The sequence below is a fragment of the Pipistrellus hanaki genome (genome assembly GCF_964339955.1).
Source record: "Pipistrellus hanaki genome assembly, chromosome: 3".
NCBI classification, from domain to species: Eukaryota; Metazoa; Chordata; class Mammalia; order Chiroptera; family Vespertilionidae; genus Pipistrellus; species Pipistrellus hanaki.
Window position 1 is genome coordinate 144,003,712 of NC_140505.1, and position 23,076 is coordinate 144,026,787.

General features: G+C 56.7%; 2 protein-coding genes across 4 annotated transcripts in view; both read left to right on the plus strand.

Moving 5' to 3' along the window:
- RACGAP1 (Rac GTPase activating protein 1) overlaps window positions 1–2,664 on the plus strand; it is a 190,894-nt gene extending 188,230 nt beyond the window's left edge. Inside the window, exon 18 of the transcript XR_014794462.1 lies at window positions 2,650–2,664. The gene's annotated coding sequence lies outside the window, so the exon portion shown is untranslated. The remainder of the gene's footprint in view (window positions 1–2,649) is intronic.
- NCKAP5L (NCK associated protein 5 like) overlaps window positions 1–15,622 on the plus strand; it is a 36,029-nt gene extending 20,407 nt beyond the window's left edge. For 2 of the 3 annotated variants that reach the window (XM_084877352.1, XM_084877354.1), the window contains exons 2-13: window positions 1,294–1,349; window positions 2,345–2,499; window positions 3,440–3,508; window positions 3,623–3,661; window positions 4,339–4,458; window positions 7,724–7,837; window positions 8,734–11,363; window positions 12,728–12,887; window positions 13,164–13,245; window positions 13,542–13,850; window positions 13,931–14,073; window positions 14,745–15,622. In XM_084877352.1, coding sequence (XP_084733478.1) covers window positions 2,389–2,499; window positions 3,440–3,508; window positions 3,623–3,661; window positions 4,339–4,458; window positions 7,724–7,837; window positions 8,734–11,363; window positions 12,728–12,887; window positions 13,164–13,245; window positions 13,542–13,850; window positions 13,931–14,073; window positions 14,745–14,960 — 3,993 coding nt within the window. In that variant the 5' untranslated portion in view covers window positions 1,294–1,349; window positions 2,345–2,388 and the 3' untranslated portion in view covers window positions 14,961–15,622. Of the gene's footprint in view, window positions 1–1,293; window positions 1,350–2,332; window positions 2,500–3,439; window positions 3,509–3,622; window positions 3,662–4,338; window positions 4,459–7,723; window positions 7,838–8,733; window positions 11,364–12,727; window positions 12,888–13,163; window positions 13,246–13,541; window positions 13,851–13,930; window positions 14,074–14,744 lie in introns of all 3 variants that reach the window. The other variant, XM_084877353.1, reaches the window with a different exon arrangement.
- Window positions 15,623–23,076: the final 7,454 nt, after the last annotated feature.

The window sequence follows — 23,076 nt, forward strand, 5'->3', positions numbered from 1 at the left end:
TAAAAAAAAAAAAAAAAGATCAATAAAATATATTTTAAAAAATAATAACAACAAAGAACTTTAGGTTGTGGTAGTGTTAAAAATAAATACTACACCATTTTTTTTCTTTTCTTTTAGTCTTCCATTTGTCCCGTGGTCATGCACACATTCTCACTCAGGAAGGAGTGGTCTCCTGTTTGCTGACACCCCTCTTCCTAGGTGCCAGGCGCAGAAGAGGGCGGGCTGCCTGGCTCCGGGGTGGAGAGCTGCGGGTAAAGGGCTGGAGAAGGGGAGCTCCTTGAAGGCAGGGCAGTGTGGGCAGCCCTCTCAGAGCTTCCGGTGCCCGTACGTGGGCACCCCCGGCCGAGGTGAATAGGCCGGACTTTGCACGGTGCCTGGGCCGGATGCGATGATATGAAAAGCTTCCGTGTACTGAGTCCACCCACAACACTCTCCGTCCATCATCTCATTTCATCTTCCACAGCCCTTTCTGCTCAGTATTCTTTTCCCCGGAGGAGGGGTGAGGAACCTGATCTTGCAGAGTCAGGATTCTAACCCAGGTCTGTTAATGGCATTGTCCCGGGAGCCTGGGACCGTGCAGCGCTCACTGACCATGAAGAGCTCACAGTGCAACTTGTGCCCAGAGAGGCCCCGGGGCTGGCGGAGCCCAGGCCTGTCCCGTGTGCTTTGTGAACCAGCCATGCGACTTGGGCTGCGTCTCCGGCCTCCGGAGCCCGCTTCCTCCCCAGGCAGGTGCTCCCCTTGCAGGTCTGGTAGGAGCAGAAATGGAATGATGCATGAGAAAGTGGCAGCACACAGGACGCATTCCGTGTCTGCAAGGGTAACCTCTCATTCCTTGGTTTCTCATCTCTCATCTCAAATCCAGGTGCTGATAATGGCTTTTAAGTCGGTTTAGGTGGTGATGAGGATGAAAGAAGACATAGGTTGTGGAAGGGCCATAAAGCACCGGGTGTCACTGTTCATTTCTGCCTGGCGTTGGCGTGATTTCTGACTGAGAGCTGGGACCTTCGGGCTGGCTCTTCCTCTACCCAGAATGCTTTTCCCGTCCCAGGATTTTATCTGGACTTCAGTCAGTCTCTGCTTAGCGGTCGCCTCTCAGTGTCTTACCAGGACCCAGCATCTGTCCCTTGGCTTATCGTGTTTTACCCGCCTCCCCCGGTAGAATGGAAGCTTCCTGAAGGCAGGGCTCTCGCTGGCGGCTTCTCCCCTGTGGCCCAGTGTCTGGCACACAGCAGAAGCCAAATAACTGCATGTGGCAGGCACGGCTGACATGCTCTCCCTGTTTCTCCACAGGCAAGGTGACCATGCTGGGGGTTTGAGGGTGCCCGCCTGGCCGAGGGCGCAGACAGGTGAGGGGCCGGGCCTGAGCGTGCCGTTGGTGGGGACTGGAGGAGGAGGGCTGGGGGGAAGAGGAGGGACAGGCCCCCGTGCCCCACGGTGGAGGACGGAAGAGAGCATCCGGATGCCTGGGGGGCGAGCTGCTGCGCTCCTCTCTTCCTTGGTCCGGTGGTGCTGAGCTCCTCTGTGGGGGCCTCGGGGGCAGGGAGGCAAGTAGTGGGCTGTAAACCGGAGCCTCCGCCCTTTGGCGTTAGGAAGGGTTTCCCATCGGCTGGAAACTTCCATAATATTTGTGCAGAAGGAGGAAATGAGCGCTTTCCTCTGGCAGAGAAATGGAAACTCCAGTGGAAGATGAGGCCTCGTCCGTCCAGGCAGTAACCATGGCAGCAGTGTGGCGGGTGGGGCATCACACGCACAGCTCAGGGGAGAAGCCTGGCTGGCTGTGTGCACTGCACGCAGGCCGGTCTCTGCAGTGAGTGCTCCGTCTGCCTCCTGCACACCAGGTGTCACACCAGGAGGGGTCAGCCTGGGCAGTGACATGCCCTCGTGGAATGAACGTGCCCTCATGGACTCAAGAGTCCGGGGGAGACCGTGACAGACCTGAGAGGACTTGGCCTGGGAGCCCTGAGGGATCATAGGGAGGAGCCGGGAAGGCGAGTGGAGGGTGGAGCCCCTGCAGAGGACCAGGGGTCCTTGGGGGCAGGCAGGCCACTCCCAGGGTCGCCAGGAGGACACAGTGTGCCAGGTGGAGGCCGGTCTCGGCGGAGAATTCAGCTTTCTCAGCTCCTGGCCAGGGTCGGTGTGACCTGTGATAGGGTGAGTGAGTTATAGGGGTTTGCAAACCAATGGCTTTTGTTCTTCAGAAAGGAAGAGGGTCTTTTTCCCGGGACCAGAGAGACTTAGAAGGAGTTGTTACAGTGTCTGTGCCACTGAGCTAAACTCCAAAAATACTAACAAGTTTCATCTTTGTCCCCCTCCCCCGCGCACCCCCCAGGCCCTGGAGTAGCCTGCCCGGCCTCTCACCGTTCCCCGGACCTGCTGTCAGAGGCCATGGACCAGCCGGCTGGGAGCCCTGAAGCGCCCAGGCCGGGAGCGGGTGGTGACGGTGGCATGGAGCCGGGCACCTGCCAGGAGCTGCTGCAGCGGCTGCGGGAGCTGGAGGTGGGCCCGGGGCGAGTGGGCATTAGGGCTGCCCTTTGCTCTGAGCGTGGGGGCGTGTTTGTGGGTGTGGTGGCCCTTCCTCCCGGCCCCCTTTGCCAGGCTGCAGCGGAGACGAACATTCCTTAGGGGAGCTCCTCTGAGAAGCCCTCGCCCTGCTCGCAGCCCTCCAGGCCAGGTGCCAGCTCAGGGACACAGGCATGGACGGGGCGGGGCTGTCTTAACCCTCAATGTCTCCCTGCCTGACCCCACTCCTCCCGCACATTCATGCTCTTTGAGGAAAGGGTCGTCTCAGAGGAAGAGGGTTTAGAGGTCCTGGCACTCAGGATTTGAGGGACAAGGACATGGATCCTTAAACTAACACCCTGCATCACATTCTATATATATATATATATATATATATATATATATATATATATATATAAAATTGATTTTTTACAGAGAGGAAGGGAGAGGGATAGAGAGTTAGAAACATCGATGAGAGAGAATCATTGATCAACTGCCTCTTGGACACCCCCTACTGGGGATGTCCCCGCAACCAAGGTACATGCCCTTGACCGGAATTGAACCTGGGACCTTTCAGTCCGCAGGCCGACACTCTATCCACTGAGCCAAACCGGTTTCGGCCCACATCCACATTCTTAAGGTCCTGCCAGTCTCCTCTGCCCTCTCCCCAGGGAAATAAGCATTACTCTTGGCACCTCCCACCTGAAGTCCTCCTGTCCCTGACGGAGGGTGAGGCTACAGAAAACCAGACCTCTGAGCTCGGCCTTCTGATGCCCTCGGCCGGTCCCTATAGGCCTCCTGTGGCAGAGCCCATCCAGAGCCGGGACGGGGGCAGGGCTGTCGCTGGCAGACTCCTTGGCTCCCCTCCCCCGAAGCAGTGTCCCTGAGGGAAGAAGGCCCCACAGCCTCCTTTGTGCCCTCTCCCCGCGCCCCGCAGGCGGAGAACTCGGCGCTCGCCCAGGCCAACGAAAACCAGCGGGAGACCTATGAGCGCTGCCTGGACGAGGTCTGTGGGGTCTGCGGTGGGGTGATGCTGGGGAGGGTTGGGGAGCAGAGCTGGTCTCCTCCAGATAAAAAGGCTGTTGGCTGACATCTCCGCCTCGGGCCTTTCTGTCCCCAGGTTGCCAACCACGTGGTGCAGGCACTCCTGAACCAAAAGGTAAGCGGCCATGGGAGAGCTTCTCACCCCCAAGTCCAACCTCCTGGGAGAGGTCCTGGGCCCCACGGGGGACCCTGAGCCCTCTCAGCTAAGCCTTTGGGGGGTCTAGAGGAGGGAGCTTGGTGGAAATGTCCTGTTGGCCCAGGGATGCCCCCCACCCTCCCCCACCCCTCGCTTCCCCACTTCAGACAGGCCTGTGCTGTTTCACCTGGAGGCGGGGGTGGCAGAGGCGAGGCTGGATCTCTGAGTTATGGTGCCTTTGGTTTGGGCTTGAATCCTCTTATCCAGGCCCCAGGTGGTAATGGACCTGAAAGCAGGGCTGATGTTGGGAGCATAAGGTGGCATCTAAATATTTACTCAAGTGCTGTGCGTAACTTCTTGACACCTGGTCCATCCTACCCCTAGATCTTCCTTGTATGGCCCCTTCTTTAATGTGTGGTTTCTCAGAGGCGCCGGGCTGGCTCCAGGATTGGGGAAGGGGCCGATGGGAATTGAGTTACCTCCCTCCACGGGCGGTTAATGTTAGAGAGTTCGCCACCCCCTGAGGATAGCTCAGCCTCCCTCCCAGAGGAGCTTCCCGCTGCTCTGATGAAGGGAACTGTATGCTCATCCTCCTCCTCCTCCTCCTCCTCCTCCTCCTCCTCCTCCGCCGCCGCCGCCGCCGCCTGGCCGTGCAGGACCTGCGGGAGGAGTGCATCAAGCTGAAGAAAAGAGTGTTTGACCTCGAACGACAGAACCAGATGCTGAGCTCCCTGTTCCAGCAGAAGCTCCAGCTCACGGCAGGCTCCCTCCCTCAGGTGGGCATAAGCCAGTCTCCTCCCCTCGTCACACCTGTTTCCTGCCTCCCCCACCGCCCCACCGTTATCTCCACCCACTTTCCCCCAAAACACCTGCAGAAGCAGGCTGTCCAGTGCTCCCTCCATTTCGGAGGCAGTCCGCCCAGGGAAGGCCCGCCCGGCCCGATAGGTCTGCGCCTTAGACGGGGTGAAAACTCCCTGGTCCCCTCAAGCAGAGCTACCCCCCACCATGCAGGCTTCCCTCCCAGATGGATGGGATTCCTTCTTATTGACAGAGAAGGCTTCTTACCCTCCCCCTGTGAGGGGAGATGGGTGGAAGCTGAAATCGTAATCATTGCACGCTCCCCAGGGGCCCCTCTGGCCACTGCACGGCCTCTTCTTGGCCAGGGGCTGGGGCGGGGTGGGTGGAAGGCACCCAGCGCGCGGTGTCACGGAGAGGTCAGGAAGGCACTTGCCCGGGTAACTCTGTCTTTGAGCCCATTGCATACGGGGTGCAGCAAAAGGAGATTTACAAAACAGAGTTTATTCTTTTTTTTTTTTTTTTTAATATATTTTATTGATATTTTACAGAGAGGAAGGGAAAGAGATATAGAAGCATCGATGAGAGAGAAACATCAACCAGCTGCCTCTTGCACACCCCCTACCAGGGATGTGCCCGCAACCAAGGTACATGCCCTTGACCGGAATCGAACCTGGGACCTTTCAGTCCGCAGACCGACGCTCTATCCACTGAGCCAAACCGGTTTCGGCCAGAGTTTATTCTTGTCTTATTTTCCATACAAACAACTGTAAACCTACTTTTGTCCCATTCCGTATGCTCACCCACTGACTCAGGCGTGGCTGTAGGTCCTGGTTGGTCCCTGCTTCTAGCCCCGACACCTGCCTTCCCTGGGAGAAGCAGGAGCTACTCGGGGTGAATCCTGTGTTCGTTTGGGGTCACGCTGTCAGAAAGCCTCAAGGACGGGGTGAGACATGGGAGCAAGGAGGGGCAGGAGCAGCTCGGCTCTGAAGTCAGCCGGCGCACCCGCCCCACCTCTGACCTTGACAAGAAGAGAAGTACCTTCTGTGTGTGTGTGTCTGATACAAACCGGCAGCTCTCGGCACCCAGACCCTGAGCAGGACGCCCTCGGCTCCCTGCGAGGCCTGACCTGCCTGTGTAGATCCCGGTCACCAGGCAGGTACAGAGCTGAGTGAATCAGCGCCAGGGACTGCAGCCCCCCTGCCCTGGTCCTGCCCAGCTACAGCGTTCACCCTGGAATTCGAGAGGCCTAACCACACTGGCCGATCTCACCCCGTCCATTCCTTCTCAGTAACTGGTGATAAAAGAGGTACAGATCATCCTTAAGTCTTTTTTTTAATTTTTTATTTTTTTACTTAAATTAATTCTGGGATTTGAATTTTGGCTTTTTAGATGAATTTGGGGGTTTGGGGTCATAGAGTCATCTTCCCCAGAGGTAACCAACCGATGACATAATGGAAAGAGCATGCACCTCCGATAAACTCCCTTAACTTAGCTAATTCTTAGCTATGTGACCTTGGACAAATTATATAATCTTACAAGCCACCGTTTTTCCTTATGGGAACCCCTATATTGCAGGTTGTCAGGAGGATTAAGTAAGATAATAAATAGCTTGGCCCGTAGTAGATGGTCAATATCCGGCGGCGGCTAGTTATCATTATTCATGTTATTCCCAAACCGTGCTCTTCTAGGAGGAAAGCCCCATTGAGATGCTAATTAAGCCCTTGCTGTGAGTAGTGCCTTTGCCAGCACATATGGGACTGGACAGGGCTGTCGCCCGGGCAGAGCGAATGTAACCCCTGAAGGCCGGGGCTGCAGAGCGAAGACAGGTCGCAGACAGCGGGAGCACAACGCAGAGCGTGGCAGCGCTGCCCCAAGCCAGAGGGAGGGCCGTCAGAGCCCGGCAGGGGAGGGCTCCCTAACGAGGCGGATTGGATCCGGGCCTTGATGGATGAGAGACTTAAAGAGAGTGCCATGGGGGGCAGAGAAACGCGATTCCCTGTGGAAGGCACAGAGCAGGAAGCCTAGGTCGCGGCAAGCTGTTCACGGGGCTGGGACAAAGGGAGGGTGAGGAGCCGTGAGAGACAGAGCTGCAGCCGGGAAGACCGGGCAAGCTGGGCTGGAATGCGGGCAGAGGAGTTCAGACTTGTCTTCAGTGGGCAGGCATAGGAGGCTTTGAGCACAAAGATGCTTTAGAAAAAAGAAAAAGATGCTTCAGGCTGCCTTGTACATCGGAGGTGGAAAGGCCACCCAAGTCAGAGAGACTGAGAGGCTGAGCAGCATCCAGCAGGAGGTGTGAGGACCTGGGCTGAAGGGGCGGCTGCAGGTGGCCGGGGGGAGGCAGAGACGCTGCCAAGACTGATCTAAAAGCTCCAGAGAGAGCCGAAACCGGTTTGGCTCAGTGGATAGAGCATCTGTCTGGGGACTGAGGCCAGGTTCGATTCCGGTTAAGGGCATGTACATTGGTTGCGGGCACATCCCCAGTGGGGGGTGTACAGGAGGCAGCTGGTTGATGTTTCTCTCTCGACGTTTCTAGCTCTCTGTCCCTTTCCCTTCCTCTCTGTGGAAAATCAATGAAATATATTTTAAATAAATAAATAAATAAAAGCTCCAGAGAGAGAGTGAGACGGGGCACTGAACGTTGACCACGATCTAGTTGAAATGCCAACGCGAAGGAAGCGACACCCTCAGGGACTGAGAGAGAAGTGACCCATGACTCAGTGCTACTTTTGCCACCCTCAAAGTACAAGTTTAACACGAGACTAGTTAAGGGAGGGAGACAGAAGTGATAACTGGCACCACCGTCTTCTGGAACCCAGTAATAAGTGCCCTCCCCGTGGTCTCCGCCTGCGGTGCTGGGCTCAGAGGCGGTCAGAGCCGGAGGGGCCTCGCTGCGCGCTCTGTAACCGGGGAGGGCCCTGAGGGAAAGCAGAGCGCTCCTGGACCGCAGCGGCACCTGGGGTAGGCCTGGCCCTGACTGAGGGCCAGGAGCCGCGTCTCCCCTCCCCCAGAGCCCCTGGGCCGCTCACCTTTCTGCCACCTGGGCGTGCACCTCTTCCATCTGCCCGTGCCTCGGTCTCCCAGGGCTCCGTGGCCAGGTGGTGGGGACGGTGGTGAAAGCGTGCGTTGGGTCAGGAGATGTCCCTGAAGGGGCCACCTTTTCCCGCCCTGGGAGGGGAAGGCCTAGTTCATGGGGACGTAGGACCTGGGACAGAGCACTGGCGCTAACTCTGCCTCTCCCTGCAGGTCCCACTTACCCCCCTCCAGCCTCCATCAGAGCCACCAGCCTCCCCCTCCCTGAGCTCCGCCGAGGGACTGGCCACCTCGCTGCCTCTGGGGCGCTGTGCTGGGCAGAGAGAGGTAGGAGGGCCGGGCGCCTGGGCTGAGGCTCCGCTGGCCACGGGCTTGTCCGCCGCCCCCATCGCTGTGTCCTGATGATCCCAGGGGAGGCCGGGCCCCGCGCACAGGTTCTCGGCCAGGCTGGGTCACCTCCCGCCAGGAAACATAGATCCCCTCAACCACTGGCCTTGCAAGCAGATGTGTTCGTTCTGCAGTAAGAGTCACGGCTTCCTGTGTGCCCGCCACTGTGCTGAGCCCCTGGTCTCACCTGCCTTCTGAGGCTAAACATAACTAGCGTCCGTTTTACGGGTGATACTGTGAAGCTTGAAGATTCAGGAACTTGCCAAAGGCCATGTAACTCGTTAGTAGTAGGTCTGGTACTTGAAGCTGCACAGTCTGGTTCCACAGACGGGACTGGGCACAAGAAGGGGCCGGGGAGAAGCCGGGATGGGCCTGCAGGAGAGCCGTTCCCAATCCTCTTCTCCACGGAGGCCAGGCCAGCAGGCTGCTGTCTGACCTGTAAGGACCTGGTCTTGCTGCAGTGGCTTAGGAACTGGCTGATTCACATCCCCTTCTTGAGTCCGTGTTCTTTCTGAGCCTGAAAAACGAACAGGCCTCCCTGCCCGGGACAAGCGTAGCTGCCAGTGATGTAGGTGGTCACTGCATTGGGAAGCGGTGGGAAAGCAAGGCGGGGATAACCAGGAAGGGAATGGGGTCCCCACCCAACCCCAGTCATGCCAGGAAAGAGCCGGACCAACCGGGGCTCAGTGATCCTTAGGGGGGATGAGCCATCCGATCCCAGGAGCTGTCAGGGGGCAGAGGCAGCACCAGGCCGGCTGTGTTCCTGCCACACACAGTGACGCGCAGCTCAGGTCCTGGGTCTGCGCATGGTCTCCTTATGCTGTTTCTCCCCCAAGGTGTGCTGGGAGCAGCAGCTGCGGCCAGGAGGCCCAGGACCCCCGGCCACCCCACCCCCAGCGCTGGACGCCCTGTCCCCGTTTCTTCGAAAGAAAGCCCAGATCCTGGAGGTGCTGAGAGCCCTGGAAGAGACTGACCCCTTGCTTCTCTGCTCCCCTGCCACCCCCTGGCGGCCTCCAAGTGAGGGTCCTGGCTCCCCGGAGCCCATCAATGGCGAGCTGTGTGGCCCGCCCCAGCCTGAGCCCTCACCCTGGCCCCCCTACCTGCTCCTGGGCCCCGGCAGCCTGGGCGGCCTGCTGCACTGGGAGCGCCTCCTGGGGAGCCAGGGGGAGGAAGAGGGTGCTGGGCGGCCCTGGGGCCCCAGTCGGGGCTCCCTGCAGGCCCAGGGTGCCGTCTCCGGCCCCCCCTGTGCCCCGGGCAGCAGCTCCTCCTCCTCCTCTGATGAGGCCGGCGACCCCAATGAGGCGCCCAGCCCCGACACCCTGCTCGGGGCCCTGGCCCACAAGCAGCTGAACCTGGGTCAGCTCCTGGAGGACACGGAGTCTTACCTGCAGGCCTTCCTGGCCGGGGCCGCTGGCCCGCTCCACGGGGACCACCCAGGCTCCGGGCAGCCGTCCTCCCCAGAGCAGGGCCCCCCACAGCTATCCAAGTCCAAAGGCTTCGCCAGGTCCACGTGGGGCGGAGGCACCCCAGAGGCTCACAGGCCGGGCTTCGGCGCTGCCTCGGAGGGCCCGGAGCCCCTCCCCTTCCTCAGCATGTTCGTCAGCGCGGGGGGCGCCCCCCTGGGCTCGCGGCCCGGTCACCCCCACTCCTCATCTCAGGTGAAAAGCAAGCTCCAAATTGGCTCCCCCTCTCCTGGGGAAGCCCCGGGACCCCTCCTGGCCTCTCCAGCCAAAGGGCTCAAGTTTCTAAAGTTGCCTCCGGCCTCAGAGAAGGTCCCCAGCCCGGGAGGCCCCCAGCTCAGCCCTCAGCTCCCCCGCAACTCCCGAATCCCCTGCAGGAACAGTGGCTCGGATGGCAGCCCCTCCCCGCTGCTGGCCCGAAAGGGCCTGGCTGGAGGAGAACTGTCCCCGGAAGGGGTGCAGGGCCTGCCCACCAGCCCTTCGCCCTGCTCCGCAGCCCCGGACCCCGCTCAGCTCCGGCCGCCCCCGCCAGCCTTCCCTGCCGCGCTGTCCCCCGGGGCCGCGGTGTCGCCCTGCTACGAGAACATCCTGGACCTCTCCCGGAGCGCCTTCAGGGGGCCTTCTCCAGAGCCACCCCCATCCCCGCTGCAGGTGCCCACCTACCCACAACTAACTCTGGAGGTGCAGCAGGCCCCCGAGGTCCTCAGAAGCCCCGGAGCCCCCCTCAGCCCCTGCCTCCCAGAATCCTGCCCCTACGGGAGCCCCCAGGAGAAGAATTTGGACAAGGCGGGCTTGGAGTCTCCCCATCCTGGACGCAGGACCCCGGGCAGCTCCGCCAAGAAGCCCGGCCAGGGGTCAGGACGGCGGCCCGGAGACCCCGGCTACACACCCCTGCGGGACAGACTGGCAGCCCTGGGGAAGCTGAAGGCAGGCCCCGAGGGGTCCCCGGGCCCAGAGAAGAACGGGGCGCCAGCCAGGCTTGGCGCGGAGAAGGTGCGGGGGGCAGGGAGGTCCGGGGAGGGTGCTGGGGACCTGGCACTCTCCATCCCCAGGCCCCCTGAGCAGCCAGACGCCAAGGGGGCCCTGCGGGGGGCAGTGGCCTTGGGCACGAGCAGCCTGAAGCAGCAGGAGCCCGGGCTCCCGGGGGACCCCGGGGCCCGCGTCTACTCCTCCCACTCCATGGGGGCCCGGGTGGACCTGGAGCCCGTCTCTCCGAGGAGCTGCCTCACCAAAGTGGAGCTGGCCAAGAGCCGGCTGGCGGGGGCCCTGTGTCCCCAGGTACCCCGCACCCCGGCCAAAACACCAACCTCAGCCCCCAGCCTGGGCAAGCCGAGCAAGAGCCCCCACGGCAGCCCGACAAAACTGCCCTCCAAGTCACCCACCAAGGTGGTGCCCCGGCCCGCGGCCCTGCCAGCCACCAAGGAGCCCCCGAAGCCTGACAAGGGGAAGGGCCCACCGTGGGCAGACTGTGGGGGCACCACGGCTCCGCCCGCACCCTCGGCACCAGGCCCTGCTGACCCGAGCCAGGGCCCGGAGGGGCGGGCCCTCCACTCGGCCATCGAGGAGAAGGTGATGAAGGGCATCGAGGAGAATGTCCTGCGGCTCCAGGGCCAGGAGCGGGCGCCGGGCACCGAGGCCAAGCACCGCAACACGAGCAGCATCGCCAGCTGGTTTGGCCTGAAGAAGAGCAAGCTGCCCGCACTCAACCGCCGCACCGAGGCCGCCAAGAGCAAGGAAGGGGCCGGCGGGGGCTCCCCGCTCCGGAAGGAGGGAAAGGGGGAGTCCCGGAAGCTGGAGGCAGAGAGCCTCAACATCTCCAAGCTGATGGCGAAGGCGGAGGACCTGCGCCGGGCGCTGGAGGAGGAGAAGGCCTACCTGAGCAGCAGGGCCCGGCCGCGGCCTGGGGGCCCAGCGCCGGGGCCCAGTGCGGGGCTGGGGCAGGTCCAGGGCCAGCTGGCTGGCATGTACCAGGGCGCAGACACCTTCATGCAGCAGCTGCTCAACAGGTGAGGGCCTGGGACCGGTCGCAGGTGCTTGGTGACTGAGGGCACTTGTCTCCCCGTGGGTGCACCAGAGACTGGCTGGGAATGCTTGGCCTGGGAGCTTAGGCTTCACAGGGGCCAGAGGTCAAGCAAAATGCTACCAAAATATTGGGGGGGGGGGGGGGTGTTAGTGGTCTGACCAAGAGGAAAGGTGGGGGTGTTTGTTCCCCAGCTCCCTGCCTCTCTGGCTGTTACCAGACTTGCTGAGACCCAATTTCTCATTTGGGAAGAGGGAACTATCCACACTTTTCCTGGATCATCTCCGGTGTCGGACGAGGCAGCCCACCTGCATGCCTGCACACAGCAGTCCAAGAGGTGCTAGTTCCTGAGCGTGGCCTGATGAAGTCTCACTCCGGGGTTTCCCATTCTATAGAACAGGGGTGGGGAACATCTAGCCCAAGAGCCGTATAAGGCCCACAAAATCATTGGGCCTGGCTCTGCCAAGGCATTAAGGGTGAGCTAATTAAATGTTTGCCCAAATATAGCAGGGTAATTCTTTATTGTTGGTAATCTTTACCCAGGGGTATTTTTGCATTGATTTTTAGAGAGAATGGAAGGGAGGGGAAGAGGCAGAGAGAGAAATATTGATGTGAGAGAGACATCAATTCGTGCCTCATCCAGGGCTGGGGATCAAACTTCAACCAAGGCACGTGCCCTTGACCAGAATTGAACCGGGTCTCCAGTCTGCAGGCCAACGCTCTACCCACTGAGCCTAACTGGCTAGGTCAACAGGATAAATTTCTCAGTTGATAATTTTGTGTGGCCAGTGAAGAATGCTATAAATGTCCAAATGGCTCTTGGCAGAAAAAAAAGGTACCCACTCCTGATATAGAACAAAGAGGGGCCGGGTCTCCTTCCCATCTCGCTCTTTGGCATCTGCCGCAGACCCAGCAGTGGGAGCTGTGGCTCATAGGAGGGGCCTCCCACCTTGGGGTCGCCCTGTCTGGGCCAGGTGAAGGCAGAATGTCTGCGGGAACTGGGACTGGGCCCCGGGTAAGTGTGATTTGGACAGCAGGAGCACTCCGATTCAGCTGGGCCAGCCAGGGCGTGCTGTGTGTGACCAGGTGTGCCATCTGTCTGCCAACACGGTTGGGTGGTCTCTAAGCTTGACCCTGGTCGCTTTGGGAGAGCTCTCCCACCTTCCCGGCCCCGGCTATCCCTCTGGGGTTCCTCTGGGGTCTCCGCCAGTCCCCTTGTCAGAAGGGGTTGTTGTGGGCAACCACCAGGGATATGTCCCCTTCCCAGGGACAGGGGGGGAGGGGGTTCCACTAGACCCTCCCCATGGGTGGGAACAAGGCCTCCCTCATCTCCTGCACTGTTGCCCCTAGGGTGGATGGCAAGGAGCTGCCACCCAAGAGCTGGAGGGAGCCCAAACCCGAGTATGGTGACTTCCAGCCAGTGTCCTCTGACCCCAAGAACCCCTGGCCAGCCTGTGGGCCCCGGAATGGCCTGGTGGGCCCTCTTCAGAGCTGCGGGAAACCTGGGAAGGTAAGGTCTTGGGACAAGGGCTGGGTGGAGGGCTGGTCTCTTGGTCCTGTCCGATCTCCTAACCCTGGAGGGCTCCCCTCCTGAGGCCTGGGAGCTGCTGGATGCATTTCTGGTCGGGGATGGGAGGGTGCTGGGAAGGGGAGAGGACCTCCCGGAAGCCGGAAGGCGTTGGGCTCTCAGATCCATGCTTCAGGGGCCCTGGTGCTGAGGCTAGGAGAGGGGCTTGGGGCCTGGGGGAGGGGACGAATGTGCTCAGAGGTCTCCTGTTTCCCACAGCCGAGCAGTGAGCCAGGAAGGCGGGAAGAGATGCCTTCAGAGGTCAGCCTGGCCGAGCCAGTGCCCACCTCCCACTTCACAGGTCTGTAGATCAGCTTGACCCCTTCCTGTCACTGCAGCGGATGGCAGGCCCTGAATGCCATATTGGCACCAACCACCAGGCGGGCCCTGGGACTGCATAGAAATATATCACCTCTTACGCTCGGGGTACCTGCCACGCCTCCCCAAACCTGGGGGAAGGCAGGGACAGCCTAGCCTGTTGGGCCTGGAGGGGCCAGACCAGGGGTGGCGCCGAGGTTGGGGCAGGAAACTGGAAGAAGGCAGAGTGGAGGAGCCACCTGCAGCCTCACATTCATGACTCACCCTCCCCTCCCCCAGCCTGTGGCTCCTTGACTCGAACCCTGGACAGTGGCATTGGGACCTTCCCGCCCCCAGACCATGGCAGCAGTGGGACCCCCAGCAAGAACCCTCCCAAGACCAAGCCGCCGCGGCTGGACCCCCCCCCCGGGGGCCCCCCAGCTCGGCCGCCACCCCTCACCAAAGTCCCCCGCCGCGCCCACACGCTGGAGCGCGAGGTGCCGGGCATAGAGGAGCTGCTGGTGAGCGGGCGGCACCCCAGCATGCCCGCCTTCCCCGCGCTGCTCGCCGCCGCTCCCGGCCACCGCGGCCACCAGCCCTGCCCTGACGGTGAGTGTCTGCACTGAGGGGGGCGGGGGGGTGTCCCCGTGCTCCACCCGCCACCACCGCCTCCCCCTGTCCCCACACAGATCCCTGCGAGGACCCAGGACCGCCCCCTCCCGTCCAGCTGGCCAAAAACTGGACCTTCCCCAACGCCAGGGCAGCCGGCGGCTCCACTGACCCTTTCCTGTGCCCACCCCGGCAGCTGGAGGGGCTGCCCAGGACCCCCATGGTGAGCGTGGGGGACGGGGAGGACGCAAGACGGGCGGCAGGGGGATAGGGAGAGACCGGTGTTTCCTGGGAGCGCAGCCCTTCCTGGAGGAGGACTGAGTGGAGAGCCCCTTGGATGCCCCTCTGAGCAGTCCACCCACCTCCCTTTTCTTTTTTCTATTTTATTACTATTTTTTTTAAATAATTTATTGATTAAGGTATCACATACTTGCCCGCAACCCCTCATTCCAATCTTCTTTAAAAAAAAAAAAAAAATGTTTTTATTGATTTCAGAGAGGAAGAGAAAGGGAGAGAGAGAGAGACATCAATGATGAAAGAACCATTGATCAGCTGCCTCCTGCCCCCTACACAGGATCAAGCCCACAACCCGGGCCTGAACTGTGACCTCCCGGTTTATGGGTCGACACTCAACCACTGAGCCACACTGGCCAGGCCCCGTCTCCCTTCTTACACCTCTCTGGAAAGGGTTTCTCTCCTCCCACAGAACCGTGGTAGGACTGTGCTCACTCATGCCTGCAGCCAGCTTCCCCTGAGTGCATCTCCCCCGCCCCCACCCCCTCCCTCCACAGTGGGCCCCATCTGCAGAGCCCCCACCCGAGGGCAGAGCCCAGGCCTCGGGCAGGGCCCCGCGGGAGGTGGGAGCTTCCTCCTGAGCTTCCCTTCCTTTCCCAGGCCCTGCCCGTGGACCGGAAGCGGAGCCTGGAGCGCAGCCGCCCCGCCACGACGCCGCCCCAGGGCCCGGCGTTCGGGGGCAGCCGCACCCCCAGCACGTCGGACATGGGTGAGGAGGGCAGAGTGGCCAGCGGGGGCCCCCCAGGCCTGGAGACCTCAGAGTCTCTCAGCGACTCGCTCTACGACTCTCTCTCCTCCTGTGGGAGCCAGGGCTGAGGAGCTGGCCTCGGCCCCTCTCAGGCAGACTGGACCGGCTCTCCTCGGGCCCTGCCCCCTCGGGGCATGGGCTCCTCCCTGCAGGGACCAAAGAGGCAGATGGATCAGATGGTGAAGGGGGCGCCCGGCACCCCACTGTCCTCCACGGCTGTGGAGGAGAAGACCACTCTCAGCTCAGGGAGAGACCCCGCCTTCGGTCCCTCCTCTCACCCAGCGTAAGGCTCTTCCTCTGAGGGACTGGGCTCCAGGCCGCTGCCCAGCCCCAGCTCCTACTTCAGGCTGAGCCGTCTTGTGGTGCTGGGCTTCTGCCCGCCAGCTGTGCCATCTCCGCCAGCCCGGCTGCTCCCGCCCCGCCCCTCCGGGGTGAGCCGGAGGCCCCGCGCCGGTGGAGTTTGGGGCGAGGGGTCATGTTGCCTTCTCTCTCATCTGCCCTGGTCCTCCTTGCTGTCTGGATGGTGCTGCCCTTCCCTGTCCCATGTCTTTGGGGTCATTTGTCAGTCTTTTTGTTGTTGTTTTTTTATATATTAAAGCGCCCGGCCCAATCCCCACTCCCACCCTCATCCCGCACTGCGGTTAATTTATCTGTCGTTATAGACGCGGCTGCTCTGCTTCCAGCCTCTGCTTCTGCAGTTTCCCCAATAAAACATGAAGGCCCCTCTGTGCCCCGGCTCGGCGTGTTCTGTGGGAGGACTCAGAGGTGGACAAGTGGGTGGAGACTGTGTGGGCACCCGGGTGAAGGGGTGAGAGGGTGAGGGGGTGTGGGTGAGGCTCTGTCTTAGGCGCCTTGTGAAGCAGCCCACCTTCCAGGGGGTCTGGCTGGGTCACCTGGAATTGAGGGGTTGGGTCTGCTTAGGCCTGGCTTGGGGAGATTGCCCTGGTCCAGGGCTTGGGCAGGGTAGCCGTGGGCATGCACTTAAACCCTGGACACATCCAGTGAGGGAGGCCCTCCACATCTGAGCTTCAGGGGCTGGAGGATAAGCCGAGTTAAGTGTCTCCCGTCTCCTGTTACCATGAAGGGAGGCAGCTGGATCCCAAACTGTTGCCACCTTCTAATGTTTCCTCAGAGCTTGGGCTTTCCCAGACCACGCCCCTCTCCTACCTCATTCCAACCAGGAGTTCCCATGGTCTCAAAGTCTCACTCCCCGAAGGGGCGGCCAGGACGGGGCTGTGCAGGGCGGACTTCCAGGAGTTATTTCACTCCCCGTGGCGCGAGAAGGACAGAGGCTGGTTGCCGCCCTCCAGCTCCTGGATTTCCTGTTGGGCATGGAGCTGGGCCAGGACGGCTCATCTCACGTTGTCAGCTCCTGCCCACCCGGTTGCGAGGTGCAGGGTGATTCCTCAGCGCGCCTACCTGACATAGGCTGGAGGCCGCCTGGGCAGTGTGCACGCTCGGTACTCCTGGCCTTGAGGCTGGGACTCCAGGCACTTCATCGTGGGCATGGGGGCCTGTAGGAGACACACGGTGTGTAGACACCACAGTTGAGCCGAGGTCAGGGAGCGCTGCTGGGCACATTCACAGCTCAGTGACACTCCAACGAGCGCAGGGAAGATGGGGGGTGCGGAGGGTGTCAAGCACCTCCTTTTAGACTAGCTCCTTCCAGCAGTGCCTCCAGGCTAATGCTCCAGAGAGAGTGGTACAAAGAATTCCCCATTAAAATAAACACCTGCCACATTGCTAGTCCTCTGATCCCTAACCCCCACCACAGCCCGGCTGGGGCAAGCACCACCGTCCTCATTTCACAGATGAAGACTTCCGGCTCAGAAACGTCCCCTGGCTGCCCAAGGCTGAGAAGTGACGGAGCCGTGAGAGAGTGGTTCCTTTTTGGGCGTGTAGCTTTGCTTTCTTATCGACTTTAATCTCCTCTTCCTTTTCTGGCCTGTGGGTCCCTCCTGATGCGCTGGGGTTGCGAGCAATGGGCTGGAAGTCCAGGGTTTGGTTTTTTTTTGTTTTGTTTTTTGTTTTTAGTCCAGGGTTTTTGTAGCCACTGTGTCTGGTTTTATGGGGAGCGTGGCATTCCTTCTCCAGGCCTTGGTTTTCCTTACCTGCAGAGGATTAGGAGATGGAGCCAGACCAGCTGGTCCCATTAGCTCTGCTCTTCCTACCCTCTCCCTCAGTCTGGCCTCTTTTCTATTTCCCTTGGTTTATGTCATCATTGAAGAAATTAGTAAGACTTAGAAAAAGGTCAAGTCAAATGTCTTGGTTTTCTTTAAATATCAGAATCCTGCACTTGCTAGTGTAGCTCAGTTGGTTGGAGCAAAATCCCATAGACCAGAAGGGCACATACCTGGGTTGTGGGTTTGATCCTCAGTCGGGTGCATGTGGGTGAGGATTAAAAATATATATGGCCGAGACCGGTTTGGCTCAATGGATAGAGCGTCAGCCTGTGGACTGAAAGGTCCCGGGTTTGATTCTGGTCAATGGCATGTACCTTGGTTGCAGGCTCCATCCCTGCCGTTGTCTCCCCGCCCCTGCCCACCCCCCCCGCAAAAAAAAAAAAAAAATCAGGGCACATGCAGGAGGCAACCAAACTATGTGTCTCTTTCATATCATGTTTTTCTCTCCTCTTCCTTCTACTCTAAAAGTAATGAAAAAATATCCTCGGGTGAGGATTAACTATATATATATATATATATGTATATATATATATATATATATATATATAGATAGATAGATAGATAGATCGATAGATAGATATCATAGATATCATAGATATATATATCAAAATCCCATTTTCTTCCATCTTCTACTCTCAGGTTCCTGTCCCACTATGCCTTCTGCGTGTATGGGCTTAAGTGCGATATCACCAAACTGTACATTTCTGCTTCTCGCCAGGCAGGCTCAAAGAATCTACATCCTCCTTCTCCTAACTTACTCTTTCTTGGTTTTTCATCTTTTCTCTATTTGAACCTGATGGGTTACACCATTGCCTCGTTAGAACAGAATTGTTGACCTGCAGCATATTTATCCTATTTCCTTTCTGGAAAGAAGCTTGGCATGATGGGTTTGACTTTGGATTCCAGCTCTTAAAAGCTGACAACAATGGCTGCATCCATGTTTGAGTCACCAGGGTCTGGTCAGTCTGCTACCAGGTTCTGTTGTCCCGTGCTTGTAAATGAAAGCTGTCACCTTGTCCCTGGGCAGTGTGGGATGGCTGGGAAAACGGCTGTCCGTCACCAAAGCAGGGTGGCATCAGCCATATCTGGAGCCAGCTCTTCCTCACCAGCTGTTCCACGGCGGGCAGCTCCTGGTCCTAAGTCCTCCAGCTACTAAGGGTGCTGCGCCCAAGTGAGCCATCCTGCGGCCCTCATACTGTGTGCCCGCCACACAGACAAATACTCCGCCTGAAGTAATTCCGTGGAGGGGAGCACACAGGCGAGTTAAAGACACTCCTGGGAAACTGATTTCTCCTTGTACTTCGAGGCTAAAACACCTCTTGATCCTCACTCTGGCAGGGCACTTCATATCTCAGTTTGCAAAGTATGCTTGCAGGGTGAAGGTGACCTCACTGCCCTCTCCACGAACAGTGGGTGAATGTTTGCTTCATCATTCAGGGCGACCCTCTCTTCTGGATTTCCCAAACAGGGGAGCCAAACTGCCAGACCCCGTTACTCCCATTGCCCAGATGACACCAAGGCACCAGCAAAACACTGCAAGCTGTTTCAGGTTCCGCCTCACTGAACCCTGCCTTCTATAGGAATGTCCCAAAATGTTCATTGAGGTTTCATCTGGGTTGCCAGTGGTTTTTATTTTCTTCTTTACCCCTTCTAGATTTCCTACAATATGTTTTGTTTTCTTTAAATATATATATATATATATATATATATATATATATATATATATATATATATCAATTTATATTTTTTTCTTTAAATATATATATATATTAATTGATTTTAAAAAATATTTTTATTGATTTCAGAGAGAGAGAGAGAAACGTCAGTGATAAGAAAATCATTGATTGGCTGCCTCCTGTATGCCCTGAAAGGGAATCAAACTGGTGATCTCTTGGTGCATGGGTCATGCCCAAGCACTGAGCCACACCAAGTATTATCAGTTTTTATTTTTAGCCAATTTGGTTGGAGTAAGTGATTGCGTGGTTTGTAGCCCAATGTAGGGACTTTGCTTTTAGCCAGAGTTAATCTGGGAACCAGAAGAGAGCAAGTATGGAAGCAAACCAGTAAGGAGGCCTCTTGGGTAACTTCAATAAGAAATGGTAGTGACTTCTAGGGTAGAGACACTAAACGAGACTTGCTAATGTCATGGGCATGAGAAAAGAATAAGAGTTAAGAACAACTCCAAGCCGTTTGGAGTGACCGGTAGGAAGAAGTTGCCACTAATTGATATGGGGAGATGTTGAACATGTTAAACTTGAGATATCTATTGGACAACATCCAGCAGAAAATATGGAGTAAGCAGTGGTTATGGAAGTCCAGAGTTTAGAAAAGGAACGTGGGCTGGAGAGCTAAATTATAGTAAGCCACCAGCAAGTGCATGTTACCTAAAGCCAGGAGGCTGGATGAGGTCACCAAAGGAGAAGGAAAAGGAAAGGGCTGAGTCCTCACTCTGGAGCACCCCATTTCTTTAGAGGTCAGGCCCAGTGAGAAGGTAACAGCACAGGAGGCTGAAAAAGTGTGAGGTCCTGGAATATAAGCGAAGAAAATGGTCAAGAAAGATTAGTCAGACTTACATTCTTCTGGTGTGTCTGGCAAGGTGAGGATTGAAAATTATTCTTGGATTTAGTAGCATAGAGATCATTGGTGACCTGAGCCAGATCATTAATGGGAATGGAAGCTAATTGGAGTTGTTCAAGAGAAAATGAGAAAAAAAGAATTGGAGTATAGACAACTCTTCTAAGGAGGAGAGAGCAGGTTTTTAATATTTTTAAGTCTTGTTTTTGAAACTATCTCAATTTTACATAAATGTTTCAAGTACAATACAAATAACTTTTTCCCCCTCCTTAACTATTTGAAAGTAAGTTGCAAACTTGATAATTCATCGCCCCAACACTTCAGTGTTCATTTTCTACAAACAAGGGCATTCTCTTAAGTATCCCCAATACCATCATCAAAATCAGGAATTAATATATAACTACAACCTAATCCTCAGGCTGCATTCAAGTTTTCACCAGTTGTCCAAATAATGTCCTTTTATTAGCCATTCCAAAGCCACACATTGCATCTAGTTGTCATATTTCTTTACTCTCAGTTTGGTACAATTATTCAATCTGTCCTGATTTTTATGACCTTGACACTTGATAATAGGCCATGATTTCTATTTGTCTCATTACTAAGGATGTTTATTTTCATTACTTAAATTGGTGTTTGCTAGGCTTCTCCATTATACTCTTACTATTTCCCTTTTATGATCAACTAGAGGCCCAGTGGATGAAAATTATGCATTGGAGAGCGGATCCCTCAGTCCAGTCTGCCCCTCTCACAGACGGGGAGCCTTCAGGGGCGGGAGGTGACCTAGTGATCAGGGGAAGGCAACGCCCCCATCACATCTCTGCTGCTGCCACTGCTGGCATCCAAGGCTTGCCTGTGACTCCATTGGCCCTGCTTGCCTGAGCCTCAGTCAGTGGGGGGTGCTGGAGGACCTGAGGCCCCCAGCGGGGCTGAGGGGATTCAGGCAGCAGGAGCATGGAAGAGCTGGTGCTGTCCCCTCTAGGGGCACCGCTATCTTGTGATGGCATGATGGTCAATTTGCATATTACCTCTTTATTATATAGGATCAGGGCATAGTGGGAAGGTATTTGAAACTATATGAATATCTTATTTATTTATTTATTTATTTATTTAACACTTCTAAAAGCACACTGGCATTTTATTTGGGAATATTTAAGTATATCACTAACCAGCTGACCAAATTCACAAAAAATTGACCCACATTGAACCATGATGCTGCCCCCACTCCTGAATATTTTATTTTCATCAAACTGTTGCAGACAGCAGGAATGGAACTAGACGTTAGATCCAAAGAATCATACCAAACTTGGATTCAGCAACCTCGGTACTTGAGTTCTGGCTAGGAAAGAATTCAGAGCCAAGACTCAAACTATAAGAGAACATTTTTTAATAAAATGAAGAGGTAGAAGGAGTAATTCATAGAAGAAATGGGCTTAGCAAACAAGCTATAGAGGCAGACAAAGGGGCCTTGGAGCTTAGAAGTGAAGAAAGAAGTGGAAGATGGGGAGAGGGAGGGGGAAGGGGAAAGCAGGCTGTGCTCCAGGAGTGAGAGCGTGCTGGGTTGTCTGTCCCAAGGGTTTTAAGAGTGGAGATTTCAGGGGAGGTCCCAGCGGAAGAGCTCAATAGACTGTTCGGCACTTTTCCAGGTGTGTCCTTTCAGGGTCTAGGTCTCCACTGATGGATTGGTCCGCACCAGGGCAGGGGGCATTATCCAACGCCGCTGGTCCTGAGGTCAGCTGAGCGGTTGCTTGTCTGGTTTTGCAGCTTTTCTGGGTCTGAAGCTGAAATACAACTCGGCCTGGATGTTATCTCTAGGAAGGAAAGGTCATATCGTAAATGACATATCTAGCGATATGCTGGGGGAAGGCTGGTCACCCTGGGGCCAAGGCCCCACCTACAGTTATCCTTCGCTAGCTGTCTGGGGCTTTCCACCCCGGTGACTTTCTGTGCCTGGCCCATTGTCCTTGCTTTGCTCATGTCTACCTAATTGCCAATCACAAAACTTTCAATTTGTTCATTTATTTCCATTAGTATGAACTCACGGTTTTCTATTTTATTCAATGGATTATAATCTATTGCCCACGATTTGGCCCCTTCAAGGTGGCTTCTGATTTTTTTTTTTAAGCAGAAGTTGCTTTAATCATGGGGTGAAGTCCTCAATTAGGGGAACCTCTTTCAACTTTTAGTGGTAGGGGCTTCAAATCACTGTCATTCTCTTTGAGGACATTTTTTCTGAAATAACATGCTCGAGATTCTTCTTGGACTTTCCCCCAGCCTGAAAATCAGCCATTTTTCCAAAGGCCTCTGTTTTTTGTTGTTGTTTTTTTAGCGGGAAATGATATTTAGAAAACAGGATCTGGAGGCAAGGTATACGAATTGCTTTTGGGGAGTTGCCAGTGGGGCTGAAGAGCAGGCAGCCCAGTGAGTGACACCAGTCTGCAGGAAAGTGGGATTTTTGCAGTTGCTGTTTGTGTCTTCTCTTAGGATGGTGTAGAGGCCTGATTCTAGAACGAGAGAAGAAGGATTGTGGGATCATTGCTAATGAGGAATTTGAGATGGCTGGTGAGGTTATCCACCATAGGCTCCAGCTTGAGCAATAATAATAATAATCTTATAGCCCTAACCGATTTGGCTCAGTGGATAAAGCATTGGCCTTCGGACTGAAGGGTCCCAGGTTCGATTCCAGTCAAGGGCATGTACCTTAGTTGTGGCCACATCCCCAGCAGGAGGTGTGCAGGAGGCAGCTGACCGATGTTTCTCTCTCATTGATGTTTCTAACTCTCTATCCCTCTCCCTTCCTCTCTGTAAAAAAATCAATAAAATATATATTTTAAAAATAATAATCTTATATAATAAAAAGCTAATATGCAAATAGACCAAACAACTGAACAACCGGAAAAACTGAACAACCAGTTGCTATGATGCTGACCACCCGGGGGTGGGGGTGGGGGACGGGGGGGAGCGGGGAGAGTGTGCGTGAGCAGAACATGGTGGGTGTCAGCTGCGGCGGGATGGTGGAGCCGGTGAGTAGGGGTGCCAGACCAATGCAGGGTGCTGGTTGCTGCCATTGGCGCAAGCTTCTGGTGGTTACAGGGCTCTCCACCTCCCCCTGCTCCTGAGGGGAGATGGGGACCAGCAGCCACCTCTCACACCCACTGCCAGCGCCAGCCCCACTTGCACCCACAGCCGGCACCCAGCACTGGTCCCAATCGCTCAGTGCCATCAGCAGGTGCGAGCCATGGCTGTCAGCCCTGATTTCTCCAGAGGGCTTCTCCACCTCCCCCTGCTCCTGACAGGCAATCAGGACAGCAGCTGCTGCTGGCACCGGCTCCAATCGCTCGGCAGTGGTGGGAGCAGGGCTGCCGGCAGACAGGATACTGAGCCCAGACCTGTCCCTGTGCCCACTGCAGCCTTAGGGCCCACAGTTCCT